The sequence below is a fragment of the Vanrija albida genome (genome assembly GCF_041260175.1).
Source record: "Vanrija albida strain AlHP1 chromosome Unknown contig_4, whole genome shotgun sequence".
NCBI lineage: Eukaryota > Fungi > Basidiomycota > Tremellomycetes > Trichosporonales > Trichosporonaceae > Vanrija > Vanrija albida.
This window is the reverse complement of record NW_027191423.1, coordinates 2,267,225-2,280,324: the sequence shown is the minus strand read 5'-3', so window position 1 is coordinate 2,280,324 and position 13,100 is coordinate 2,267,225. Positions and strand designations below refer to the sequence as shown.

The 13,100-nt window shown below is 65.1% G+C and overlaps 6 protein-coding genes across 6 annotated transcripts; 2 read left to right on the top strand and 4 right to left on the bottom strand.

The window, feature by feature from the left end:
- Positions 1-58: 58 nt before the first annotated feature.
- Q8F55_005622 (uncharacterized protein) lies at positions 59-1,147 on the bottom strand (the record flags this gene model as incomplete). Its single annotated transcript, XM_069354110.1, has 1 exon — positions 59-1,147. One exon carries the CDS (start codon positions 1,145-1,147, stop codon positions 59-61), a length of 1,089 nt encoding a protein of 362 aa, XP_069208752.1.
- Positions 1,148-1,681: 534 nt separating this feature from the next.
- On the top strand, positions 1,682-2,515 carry RPL11 (60S ribosomal protein uL5; the record flags this gene model as incomplete). Its single annotated transcript, XM_069354109.1, has 3 exons — positions 1,682-1,684; positions 1,939-2,002; positions 2,052-2,515. 3 exons carry the CDS (start codon positions 1,682-1,684, stop codon positions 2,513-2,515), a joined length of 531 nt encoding a protein of 176 aa, XP_069208751.1.
- Positions 2,516-3,782: 1,267 nt separating this feature from the next.
- MRH4 (RNA helicase) lies at positions 3,783-5,927 on the top strand (the record flags this gene model as incomplete). The annotated part of the gene is made up of 1 exon (XM_069354108.1): positions 3,783-5,927. One exon carries the CDS (start codon positions 3,783-3,785, stop codon positions 5,925-5,927), a length of 2,145 nt encoding a protein of 714 aa, XP_069208750.1.
- An 82-nt stretch (positions 5,928-6,009) lies between these two features.
- Q8F55_005619 (uncharacterized protein) lies at positions 6,010-7,012 on the bottom strand (the record flags this gene model as incomplete). Its single annotated transcript, XM_069354107.1, has 5 exons — positions 6,010-6,062; positions 6,095-6,169; positions 6,216-6,601; positions 6,665-6,917; positions 6,970-7,012. The coding sequence occupies 5 exons, from the start codon at positions 7,010-7,012 to the stop codon at positions 6,010-6,012; spliced, it is 810 nt and encodes a 269-aa protein (XP_069208749.1).
- Positions 7,013-7,354: 342 nt separating this feature from the next.
- Positions 7,355-10,210, bottom strand: Q8F55_005618 (uncharacterized protein; the record flags this gene model as incomplete). Its single annotated transcript, XM_069354106.1, has 2 exons — positions 7,355-9,711; positions 9,760-10,210. 2 exons carry the CDS (start codon positions 10,208-10,210, stop codon positions 7,355-7,357), a joined length of 2,808 nt encoding a protein of 935 aa, XP_069208748.1.
- Positions 10,211-10,472: 262 nt separating this feature from the next.
- Q8F55_005617 (uncharacterized protein) lies at positions 10,473-11,922 on the bottom strand (the record flags this gene model as incomplete). Its single annotated transcript, XM_069354105.1, has 5 exons — positions 10,473-10,887; positions 10,925-11,139; positions 11,179-11,292; positions 11,329-11,668; positions 11,705-11,922. 5 exons carry the CDS (start codon positions 11,920-11,922, stop codon positions 10,473-10,475), a joined length of 1,302 nt encoding a protein of 433 aa, XP_069208747.1.
- Positions 11,923-13,100: the final 1,178 nt, after the last annotated feature.

Here is a 13,100-nt window from a genome sequence, read left to right as displayed (position 1 = left end):
ACGGGCTTGGCGGATGGCACCACCACTCGCTCCCTATCAACGCCATGACGCGTCGTGTCTACGGGAAGAACTCTATCCGGCCCTCAATATCGCACTCGGCCGGCCACGACTTGAAAGTGTCCAACAAGAACCTGTCGCGGTCTAACGCGGCGAGACACGGCACGTTCAGGTACTGCACCTTGGCGGCGGCGGCGTACGGTACGGCGTCAGGGTGAATGTCGTCGTCGTCGGTCGGGTCGGCGCCTTCTTCGATGGCCTCGATCAAGTCTTCGCGCGCGCCGGGGCCAAACAGTCGTCTAAGATGCCATCGCACCAACCCGCCGTGGGCGCTGCATCCTGCGTCGTCGCCCCACACGCGTTCGTCGCGTTTGGCGGAAGAGCACCCCAGGCAGAACACTCGCGTGAGCTGTCCGAGTACTGGGGGCATATCGGTGCCAACGCCGATAAAGTCGACACGCTCGGGCTGCCATTCTGACACGAGTACGGCGAGTACGCGTGCGAGCATGACGGGGTCGAAGATGCTCGCAGACGAAGTGACCCTAGGCGGGGGGTACTCTATCCGAAGGGCCTTGGGTCGTAGCCGTGCGACAAGGGTCTCGCCGAGGAAGCCTGCTCCAGAGCGTGGTCGCCCGAATGCTGCCATGCCGGTGCTCACGAGCGAGCGGAAGAGCGGAGCGGCCATGGTGAGCTCGTCGAGTGCGCCAGACAGCGTGGGGTGGGTCAAGAGAGCTTCGGCGAGCGCAACCGCAGCCGGGGAGTCGCGAAGTAATATTCGTCTTGTGTGTGCCAGTGCAGCGAGCTTGGGTGGTGCTTCTAGAGGGGCATACGCCGCTGCGCCGTTGGACGGAGCATGTTCAGAGCCGGCTTCGTTGACGCGGGATTCGAGGTCTGGCGCGGAGAGAAAGTCGAGGCCCAGACCGGCGAAGACAGCACGGCGGTTGGCCTTGCTGATTTCGATCGACGCATACAGGTTCGGCGTGAGGCGTTCGTACCAGGACCTGCAGGTTCGCGCTGCGGCGTTGAGTTCGGCGCGGGCGAGATGGGCGACGTGGTCCAACACCTCGGACTCTAGCTCTGCCGGCAGGTCGCACAGGCGGAACGTTGGCGCGGGTCCGCCATTGTGCAGATGGTGGGCCTTTCCTGGCATGTGGGGTGGTCGAAGGGGGTTCAGTGCCCCGGCATGGTTGGGTTTGATGTCAAAGTGGATGGATGGTGTGGATGATGTCAAGAGGAGCGAGGGGTCGAGTCGCCTGACCAACCGTGCGTCATCCCTGAGCTCCGGCCGGACGTATCGCTTATTTTTGTCGGATTTAGGGCACGTGGGAACCACGTTCCTCCTTTCGGGATTATGAGCGGCGTTTTGAGCAGGATGGCTCGGCCATTATTGCTCCCGCGCAGAACTTTAGCGGTGAGGTGCGTCCAGGCTGGGAGGCGGGGCGCTGGGCGGGTGGGTGGTTACCAGAGTGCGCCTGGGCTGGCTGGGAGGAGGGACTGGCTGCTGGCTGGTGCTGCCTCTGCCGCCTCCGCTGCACTCTCCCTCCCTCCGCACTCGCTGCACGCACACTGTTGAGTGCCGTTTCGACATTGACAGTCTTGCTCCAACCCTTCAAGAACTGTGAGTATAGGCCGTGGACATTTATCATCTCGCGACAGTACACTGACCACCGTTACCAGATTCAAAATGGTCAGTACCGAACACCCGCCCTCGTCGTTTTCCGCTCGCCGTGTCGCCGCTGTCGTCTGCGCTGGGAGGATCGAGCAAGGGAGGGAGCGAGGCTTGGAAGCTGGGATGGAGGAACGGGCTGGGCGTGGACGCCCCAGGACTGCGCTCCCACGACGGCGACGAGGCCGTTGCGCTCTGGGACGACAGACAGCAGCGACAGCGACACGGCAGACGACTGGACCAAAGTTTCAAGGCGGCATACTGACACCACACAGGCCGAGGCTAAGAGTGCCCCCGTTAACCCGATGAAGGAGCTTCGCATCGAGAAGCTCGTCATCAGTGCGTTTGGAGCGAGGCGTGGAGCGCGGCAGACGCTAACACGGCGCAGACATCTCGGTCGGCGAGTCTGGTGACCGTCTTACTCGTGCCGCCAAGGTGCTCGAGCAGCTCACTGGTCAGACCCCCGTGACCTCGAAGGCCCGCTACACTGTCCGTTCGTTCTCGATCCGTCGTAACGAGAAGATCGCCGTCCACGTCACCATCCGTGGCCCCAAGGCCGAGGAGGTCCTTGAGCGCGCCCTCAAGGTCAAGGAGTACGAGCTCCGCCGCCGCAACTTCTCCGAGACCGGCAACTTCGGCTTCGGTATCGACGAGCACATTGACCTCGGTATCAAGTACGACCCCGGAATCGGTATCTTCGGCATGGACTTCTTCGTCGTCATGGGCCGCCCCGGTCTCCGTGTCACCCGCCGCAAGCAGAAGGTCGGACGTGTCGGTGCCGGCCACAAGGTCCGCCCCGAGCAGACCGTCGCCTGGTTCAAGCAGCGTTTCGACGGCATTGTTTCCCGTTAAGCGTGGGATGTATATCACTTCATTGGCACCTAGACGGGATGGATGCGGCATGACACAGCGAGCCCACTGGGCTGGAGGGCATGGTGGAGGGGGGTGCTGACGGGTGTGCGCGCTTCACATCTGCGGCTATGGGGTGCTGATGTGCAGCGTCTCGAGTGACTGACTACTGATGGTGGAGGTTGGGAGGCACGTCTCGGCGTGGCAAAACCTGCACGCGAGCTGTGAGATACACCCCAGGGTGCACCAAAAGTGTGAACATTGGCCTGATGGCCTCGCTCAAGGCGCACACTCCGGACCGCAGATCTGCTAGCTGCTGCCGTGCATGTCGTGACGACGTTGTCACGTCGCCGGCCAAACATCAGATATGAGCATGAGCGTCAAGGCAGATAGTGGCTGCACTGTGGCCACTGTGGCAGTGACGCCGAGCTGCGGCGACATGGCAATCTACGTCTCTCATGGGCCGTGCAGCTCTGGCTGTCTGCGACGCCCATCTTGCTGGTTCGCAGGGCCTGACACAGCCGAGACATGGGCAGCTTCAAGCTTCAAGTCTGACGCTGGCAGCGAGGCGCGCAGAAGACTGACAGTGCGCTCCCCAAACGCCGCTCGCACCAGACCGACAACCAAACTAGCATGGCACAGCGACGGCCACAGTCTGCCATGAGCTACTGTGCACCGGACACCCCAAGAGGCCGCCCCACTCGAGACGCGCGCAGGCTAGCATCGCACGACGGAGCCGCAGCACACGATCCGTACAACCCGTCCATAAACTACAAAGCCTACAACCCTCGCCCCCTCACCTCCCCGTCTCCCTCGCGCACCACCTACACCTGTATCGTCAGCGTCTGGCTGGCAAATGTCGTCGGAGCATGCGCATATCAGATCGTCCAGTGAGAGCATCGGCGCACGCCTCGCTGCCGTGTTTCAGACAGTCGGGCAGTGCGCCCTGGTACAAGAGGTGCCAATGGGGAAAATGTTCCGCTCTTCATTTATGCGCTGGGGGAGGGGAGGGGGACTGACCTTGTGGGTGTGGGCGATGGCCTCGTCGCCGATGGGCCGCGATGGGGGGAGGGAGATGGTAACGTCGAGAATTTCGGACTGAGGCTGGTTTAAGAGGGCTTTCGGAGGTGGACAGACATCCCTCGCACCGATCAGGCGCGCAGGGCCCTGGCACGCCTGACCACCGCACCGCGCCTTCCAACCTCCACCCGAGATGTCGATACTTCTCGACAATTTCGGAGCGCGCACCATTCAACCCAAAACAAACACCATGCTCCGCTTACAACGGACGCCGCTGCTCGCCCGCAGCCTGTTCACGTCGGCGACCGTGGCCGCGCCGCCGCGCCCGCGTACCGCCGGGCCGGGGTACGGCATGACACGGCGGGACGGCGACCGCGACGGCGCTCCCCGGCCCCCGTCGCGTGACCGGCCATCCTTCGACGAGCGGCCTGCCTCGCGTGATCGGCCTTCCTTCAATGACCGGCCGTCGTTCAACGATCGGCCGCGCGAGCGCCCGGCTGGCGACCGTCCGCCCCGCGACCGCGCCCCCTCGGACCGGCGCCCGTCGTTCAACGAGCGCTGTGGCCGGCCTGGCGACCGCGACCGCCGGCCCTCGTTCGCCGACAAGGGCAAGAGCCAGCGCACGCCGTGGGCCGAGCGCGGCGCCGCGCCCAAGACGACGTCGCAGCGCCTCGCGGCCTTCCCCCGGCAGCGGGGTGACCGCGACTCGCGCCCCGCCAAGCCGCGCGACGACAAACGGCCGCAGTGGCGCACCGACGGCCGCGGCGGGTTCATGCCTGCCGCGCGTGCGGCCGCCGACACGGCGGCGGCGCCCAAGGCCAAGCCGGCGTACCAGCAGAAGGAGAACGTCGAGCTCGCGCGCCCGCAAAAGTTCTCGTCCTTCCCCCTTCACCCTGGCCTGTTGACGGCGCTCGAGGAGCGCTTCGGGGCCAAGGGGAGCACGATGCCGATCCAGAGCCTCGCTCTGTCGCGCCTGGTTGACTCGGAGCTGACCCGTGGCGACGGCGCAAAGTCGCACGCGATCCGCGCCATCCTCGGCGCCGAGACGGGCAGCGGCAAGACGCTCGCGTACATGCTCCCGCTGGTGCACCACCTCAAGCAGGACGACCGGGTGCCGAGCCGCGCGCCAGGCGTGGTGGCGCCGCGCGCACTCGTACTCCAACCGACCCACGAGCTCACGCGCCAGAGCACGGCTGTGGCCAAGGGCCTCACGCACGACGCCAAGCTCACTGTCGTTGGTACGAGCTCGCCCGGCCAGGCCAAGGACGCGGGCGAGGTCGACGTGTTGTTCGCGACGGGCCGCACGGCCGCGTACCTGCTGGGTATCCCGCGCGAGGAGACGGACGTGCGCGAGGGCAAGGAAGGGAAGGGCAGGGACTGGAAGGACAAGGAGGGGGAGGAGAAGGAGGGCAAGGAGGTCGAGAAGAGGCGCCGCCGCCCAGAGGACGACACACCCCGCCTCGACCTCTCGCGCGTCGAGTGGGTCGTCATCGACGAGGCCGACGTGCTCCTCGGCCCCGACTTTTTGACCGAGACGGCCGCCGTGCTCGCCAAGCTGCGCGCCGCGACGGTCGGCCTCAACATCCTGCTCGTAACGGCTACGCTGCCGCCGTCACTGCTGCGCGCGATCGAGAGCGACCCGCTGCTGGCCACGTCGAGCTTCACGCAGCTGCTCAGCCCGGGCCTGCACAAGCTGCCCAAGGCGCTCGAGACGCGCTTCGTGCCGTGGTCGGGTGCCGGCAACCCGCTCGCCGACGTCGCGCACGAGATCAAGCGCGGCTTCGCCGAGGACGCGCAGGAGGCCAAGGTCGAAGCGTATGGCTTGGACAACGCGCCCAAGGCGCGCACCATGGCCGTCGTGTTCGCCGGGAGCATTGGCAAGGTCAACGCGACGGTTGCAAAGCTCGAGGAGAAGGGCATCCCGTGCCTCGCGTGGACGGGCGAGAGCGGCGCCCGCGTGCCCGGGCACAACGGCGCGCTCGACGCGTTCTTGGTGAGCCACAAGCGGACCAAGGACCCCGCGAGTGAGCAGCCCACGCCCGGCGCGGCAAAGGGCGCGCCCCGGGTCCTCGTGACCACGTCGCTGCTCTCGCGCGGCCTCGACTTCTCACCGGCCGTCACGACGTCGTACCTCATCGACCCGCCGCGCAACGTGCTCGACTTTGTGCACCGCGCCGGGAGGACAGGACGCGCCGGCCGCCCCGGCCGCGTCGTCGTGTTCGGCATGAGCCACGCCGGCCAGAGCAAGTACGCGTCGGAGCTGCGGGATGTGCTCGGCAAGGTGGAGAGCCGGCCGGCGGTGAAGCCGGGCGGACGGTCGTGGTCTGGCAGCCGGGCTGCGGGCGCGGGGGCGAAGGGAGGCAGGGGAGCCAAGGGAGCCAAGGGGAGGAGGTAGACGGGCACGATCGGGTCACAGCAAACACACAGACACCACGCCTCATTGTACATCTAGCATTCTGCATCATCTACTCCTAGAGTTACTCCTTGCGGCCAAAGATGGTGGCCGACGCCTGCGCGGTGGGGAGGAGGACTGGCGTGAGCGTGGTCCTCTGCGGCACTTACACAGCTCTGCGATCTGGACGTGGGCCGGGCGGCCGGCGACCCAGACGATCTCCTCGGCAATGTCCTCGGCGACGACTGGGGATGTGAGCGGGGTGTCTCGGCGCGCGCCAGCTCGACTCACGCGGCTCGATGCCCTTGTAGACGTTCTTCGCGGCGCCCTCGTCGCCGCGGAAGCGCACGACCGAGAAGTTGGTCTCAACCGCGCCCGGCGCGACCTCGGTGACGCGGATGCCGGTGGCCACGACCTCCTTGCGCACCGACGTGGTGAAGGCGCGCACCGCGTGCTTTACGGCGCAGTAGATCGAGCCGCCGACATACGCCTCGCGGCCGGCCAGCGAGCCAATGTTGATGATGTGCCCCGCGTCCTGGGCCTTGAACTCGGCGAGGAAGGCCTGCGTCAGCTGAATCAGGGAGACGAGGTTGGTGTTGATCATGAAGTCGATGTCGGCGAGGGCGATGTCGCCGGCTTTCTCGACGCCGATCGCGCCGCCGGCGTTGTTGACGAGCCTGCGCGCGTCAGCGAGCGCAGCGAGCTGGCGCGGCGGGCGGGCTAGCTGCTGCCCCACTCACACGTCGAAGCGCTTCACACCGGCCGCCTTGAGCTCGCCGACGAGCCCGTCGACGGCCGCGCGGTCATTCACATCCAGCGTCTTGACGACGACGCTGATGTCCTGCCCAAACTCCTTGGCGCCGGCCAGCGCGGCGGCCTTGACCTCGTCCAGCAGGTTCTGCCTGCGCGCCAGGAGCACGAGGTTGGCGCCCGCCTTGGCGAAGAGCACGGCCGTGGCCGCGCCGATGCCGGCCGAGGCGCCGGTGACCACGACTGCGGGGTCAGCGGGCGCGCTGGTGCTGGTGTGCTGCTGAGGCCGGCTCACCGGTCTTGCCCTGGAGGCGGGTGGTGTTGAAGAGCGAGGGCATGGTGCTTGTGCTTGTTGGGTGATGCAGAGTTGTTGAGAGACGATCGCGACGACACGACAAAGATATCGTACACATATCGCCCGCCTGCCCCACCCCCTTGCGTGCTCGGTTGCCTCGTCGGCCGTGTCCGTCGACTCACTCGGATCGAATCAGTCACGTCACGGCGGAGCAGTGCCGGCCACTCAGCCGACTCCGCTTTGCCGCTTTCCGACTGCCAGCCAGCTCGGTCCCGCTCACCCACACACCGAGCATGCTACATCGAGCACAGTACAACGGCAGTAGCATTATACCAACATGATTAAACAAAGCGTCTAGTGACGCGAAGACAGCACAAGGTCCCCCTCACCCCCGCGCCCTCGGCGCATTGCGCAGCTCCTTGACCACCTCGGCAGTGATCCTCGCTAGCGCCGCCTTCTCCCTCGCCGCCTCGTCCTTCTTCAGCTGCTCGAGCTCCTTCCTACGCGAGTCAAACACCCGGCGTTGATCAGCTCGCTGGTGTGATTCCCGTCCATAACGGTCACGCCATTTCTCGGCGCGCGGGTCGGGGCTCGCTGCAGCACCCGGTTGGAGAGGAAGCGGAGCCAGCGCCGGCGTCCCTGTCGCCTGCCCCTCCGTGTCCGACCGCCAGACCTCCTCCCAGTAGCGCCGTCGAGCCTCAATGTCAATCGCCCGTTCTACGTTGCGCAGTGACACACGCGCAGGCGAGCGTGACGCCAGCGAGTCGCGATAGGCTTCAAACTTCGCCTGTGCCAAAGCCGGTGGCCCGTAGAAGGGCAGCTCCGGCGCCGGGGTGACGCGGGGACGTGACACGTGGAAGGCGGCAGGACCAGCAGCAGGCTTGGGTCGAGTAACTGGCGCTGTGCGAGACGTCGGCACTGGGCGAGCAGTTGGAGCGGGCTGAACAGTTGAGGGCCGGGTAGTCGGTGCCGTGCGAGATTGACCTCTGCTGCCAGCCGTGGCAGTCTCCGCAGTCGCACCTCTCTGCCTTCCCATGCCCTTCAGGTTGGGGCCGGAGGATCTTACAGCCTTCGGCCTGGCTGCCGGCTGCCGACTCGAAGGCTGCAGAGCCCCGTCGCGCCGTTCAGAGGTCGATTTTGTCGCACGCTTTCGCTCCACGCCGGCTGGTTGTGCCCTCACTGGCTTTGCCACCGGGGGAGGCGGTGCGGCGACGACCACCGTCGTCGATCCCGCCGACGAGACCATCTGGCTGGCAGGCTCAAAGGCGGCTGGACTTTGAATTCGGTGAGTAACAGGCGAGTGCCTGATCTCCACCATGGGCATCACATCCTTTTCCTCAGGGGGTTCGACCGGAGGAACTTGAGGAGAAGGCGAGAAGGCGCTTGCGATGAAATTGAAGCTGGAGGAGAGTCTCGACACCAGGCCCGACGACGACGTGCGCGGGGCCGGTTCCGGGCGCCACGCTAAGGCGGCTGGTGTAAGTGGCGTAGAGCTGCTCGACGCAGTGGTAACTGCTGCCTTGGGTTGCGGCGCTTCTGCGGTTGCTTTCTCCTCTGCCGTCGGAAGTGGCGCGTTGAACCATTCAGGCGTGTCTCCAGAGTCGTCGGCATCGACGTCCATGACGCCCGAGTCCTCCCAATCCTCGCGCCTTCCGGGCAGCGTATCAGCAGATGGTGCCGGGGAGGGGATATGGCTTGCAGAGCTCTGCAGAACGGCGACGCCTCTCGGTATCGGCCGTGGTGGTAGCGGAGGAGGTTGGGCCGCTGTTTTGATGTTGGTTTCGGCGGGAGGTGCAGCTGGATCTGCGCTACGCTTCGGCAGCGCGACCATCTTCCGAAGACGTCCGGTGTTCGCCGCCGAAGCGGCTTTGGCGGCAGCCGGTATAGACCCGGTACCAGACGAGGAGGCCGTGGCTGTTGGCACCAGAAGCGCTCTGGGCTTCGCGGCCACAGGGGCTACTGGCTGTCGGGGCTGTTGCTTTCCGGCCCCAGTAGCAGCAGCCTTGACAGGAAGCGGGCGAATGTCGCGTTGTTGCTGCTCCAGTGTTGGTAATCGAGCTGCATCCTGTGGTCGTTGGGTTGGCCCGCTGCCAGACGGCTTCGGGACGCGCTGTCGCCCTTGACCAACATACCCATTGGGTAAGTCAATCGCCATTGTCGGTGGGAAGGTAACCTCGTTTGAACGAGACGAGGAAGGAGCGGGTGGGGGGTTGACAGCGGATGTCGACGCGGCCAACTGTTGAGCAGAACCGCCAACCGGCATGGCCAGCTGCACGACATCTTGTTGCAGTGCATCGCTCGCAGCCATGGAAGGGGCGGGTGCGGTCACGGATTCAAAGAACGGGGTATGCGGCATGGCCGACTCGTTTGCTGCTCTTGCTTTCCGGGACGACCTCTCGCCACTCTTTCGCGACGAGGGGGCACCTGATACCCGGCCGGCCCGGGCTTCTCGAGTGGTCAACTCGCCACCGCTCTGCAGGCTGACCGTGAAGCGCTTGCCCTTGCCAAGCAAGGGGTTGCGCTTAGTTCCAGAACGTTTTGATGAGGCGGCCGTGGTGTCTGCAGGTGGAGGCGGGGCTGGAGTTGCCACAGATGGGGCCAAGATAGGGGCAGGTGCAGTGTTGAACGACAGCACTGGCGTCGGTGGTGGCTGTAGGGGTGTGGGGATGGACTCGACGACAGGCTGACGGGCTGGCGGATCAACAGTACTCCGCTGGGGCGGCTGTGTGGGACGACCTTGAGCTGGAAGAAGACGATCAGCGGTGTTTGGTCCACGTTGAGTCAACTTACAACTGGGCCCCGACACCCTCGTGCCGAAGACGTCGTCCTCTGCTCTCGCTTTCGGCGTCGCCTGCTGGCGAGCGAGCGTTGAACGAGCTCGGCGCTTGGTAACTGTCGCCGGCAGCTCGGGGCTCTCGGCCTTGCGCTTGCCCTTCCGGTCGGGCGTCGCCGCTGGCTGGGATACGCGCTCGCCGCGGCCGGTGAAGACGGTCTCTTCGAAGGTGTCGAACTCGCCCATCACGAGATGGGTGTTCTCCAAGTCGAGGCCGCTGGTGTATGGGTTCGAGGCTGACAAAGTTGGAGATGGTCGAATCACCGGGAGTGACAGCGAGTCTTCCTCGCCCCAGCTCGAGTTGGCGAGCTCGAACCCGTCGAATCTGGGCTGGACTTTGCCGAAGGGCGTCTCTGTCGCGCGGCGCGGTGCAGGGGTTGGCGCGCCCTGCGGGCGGCGCCTGGACATTACGATTGTAGGTTACTGACAAGGAGTGTGCAGATTTGTTGAATGAGAAGAAGAGACATGTCACGCGGTCTGCATTGTTTGATGCGTGTCCGCTGCTCGACGCGCGCTATGACGGGGGTGGCCAATGTTGTGACCCGTGCACGTGGGGGGACGGATTAAGCAAAAAGCAAAATCAGTCGCCTTGTCGCCACCCAAGCTCCCCCTCCTGCTAGGCCATTGCCTCGACTTGTTCTGAACATTCTTCTTGCATACATTATTAACCTCACGTGCTGGCCTTGACGACAGCAGCCGCGCTCTCCACGGCAGCCTCGACAAACTCGTCGACGTCCTTGTCGGTGATTTCAAAGTTGAGCGCCAACGTGCCGCGCTGCGCCAACCAGAACCCGCGCTCCAACATGCCAAAGTAGAGGAGCTCGAGCGCAGGCAGGACGTCGTCCTTGGCGAGGTGGCAGTGGATCTGGATAATGGATCCGAGACCGGTGGCGACGAACGGAGCGCCAGCACCCCCGAACGCCGAGTTGAGCTTCTCGCGCAGGCGGTCGCCCCGGTCGTTGAGGTCGGCCATCCGCTCCGCGGTGAGGATCTGCTCGATGGCCGTCGAGCCAGCGACCATGGTCAGAGGCGAGTTGTTGAACGTTCCGCCGTGGTTGACGTGGTCCGGGCGGCGCACGTCGAAGCTGAGCGTGAGCGAGGCGGAGAAACGCGACCACTCACATGCTCATGATCTCCTCCTTGCCGCCGAACGCGCCGAACGCAAAGCCGCCACCGAAGAACTTGCCAACAGTGGTCATGTCGGGCGTGATGCCCAGGAGAGTCTGGCGACCACCAGGTGCCAGGCGAGAGGTCTGGACCTCGTCAAAGATGAGCACGGCGCCGATTTCCTTGGTGTAGTCACGGAGGCCCAGGAGGAATGCCGGGTCGGCGGGGATCTGGTATTGCGTTAGCAGGGACGCGGAATGTGCACCCACACAGCCGCCAGCTCCAAGCATGGGCTCGACAAGGATGACGCCGACGTCGTTGGCAACGGGGCCGACGAGAGCCTTCGTCCCCTCGACGTCGTTGTACGGCGCAATGATGAAGTCCTGGCGTGTCAGCAGAGGAGCAACCCCCGAACTCACAAATGGCACCCTCAGAGCACCTGGCACATTGTTGCCAGCCGGCTCACCCGCATGGAAGTGGGCGAGCAGCGAGCCATGGTAGCCGCCAGAGAAGACGACGACCTTTGTGCGCTTGGTGTGCTTGAGGGCCGTTGTGATCGCGAGCAGGTTGGCCTCGGTTCCCGAGTTTGCGAAGCGGACAAGGTCCATTGACGGGAAGCGGGACGTGAGGTGGTCCGCGAGGCGGGCCTCATGTGTCGTGTGGGCGCCGAACTGCATGCCCGAGGCGAGTGCCGTCGTGATGGCCTGGCGCAGGATCTCATTCGACTTGCCGTAGATTCCCGAGGTGAAGTCGGATAGGCTGGGGGCGTCAGACCAGCCCACTGCGGCCACTTACAAGTCGGTGTACTTGTGCCCGTCGAGGTCGGTGACGGTCGCGCCGGCGCCCGACTCGATGAACAGAGGGAACGGGAGGGTGATCAGCGTCGTGCGCGTGCCGCCTCCGGGGAGAGAGTTGGTGGCCTTCTTAAACGCAGCAAGCGAGTTGGGGTTGCGCGCGCCGTACGCCTCGCGGGCAGCGTCGAGCGCGGCGGCGAGGGATGCGGATGTGGGCATGTTGCTGGTGGTGGCGAGCTGGGAAGGCGAGCGCGGGGGGGTTTAAGTACTCCTCGGCTGCGGTTTCGACTCTGGAATGTGGTAGCCTCGGGGTGGGCTCGGGGCGGTATCCGATGGGTAATAGACGACTCGACGACGTGGGTAATAACTATCGCGGTGTGTCTTTCTCAAGTCTCCGTGTGTCTTTCCGACAGAGGGCGATAGCGTCGAGATGGGGTGCGTTCGCGTCGAGACGGGGTGAGAGCGGCCCGAGTATGCATCCGATGCCCGAAGGACACAACAAAGCTGCCTTGCGTAACGGGAGAGCGAGACGCGGTGGGTAATACCTGCTGCCTTTGTGTGTCTTTTCTTCAAGGAACAGCGCTGATATGTGTCAGAGCAGCGCTCGATGTGTCAAAACGCGGGGGTGGTGTGTCTTTCACGGTTATAGTAGTCCGAGTCGTCGAGCACAAGCGAGATATCGAGTTGGAGGTGGGTGCCAAGACTGCGCGGCTGCGGGGCATTCAGGCGGCAGGGTTCGGTCGCTCACCGAGCGCTTACCGGCGGCTCCGCGGAGGCAGTCGTCCTCGTAACGAGGTCCGACGCGACGTTGGGCGCCGAGACTTGGGGCCCAGAGTCCAGACCAGCTCTGCTCGCGGCCTGTGGGTGTCCACGGATAGTCGAGCCCGCCGCGTACAGTGATGAAATCAGTCGCTAGTCAGGTCAGTGGTTTCTCAGGGCTCCTGACGAGGGCCACGCAGTGGAATGGTGTCGGCGCGTCGGGGTGTCGGCCGGGCCGTTCCGCTCTCGCGGCAGCCAAGACCGGTCCAAGATGCTGAGGAAGGCGCGTTCAAGACACAGAGGGTTGACAATGCCTCAACTGCCTCGTCGAAAGGTCCCCCGGTGTGGAATCGGCGACCGTCCATCCCACCTTGCCAAGCCCCGACAGTGAGACTCCGACTCTCGCATTGACCCGGGCCATCTCCTCAACGCCGAGTCGGCGCGACGTGATGCGTGAGCTAGCTGGGGCCCCTCGGCATCCAGGCGCGTCGAGACGCGCCGCGCCGCGCACCGATGCATACGCCCTTGGTCCGGCGTCAATCGCGGCCGCTGATCCGCGACTCCGGGGGTGGGTGTAGCGTACGGCGCCGGTTGGCCGCCATCCGGACCGATACCCGATCGGCCCCCGTGCCGCCGCG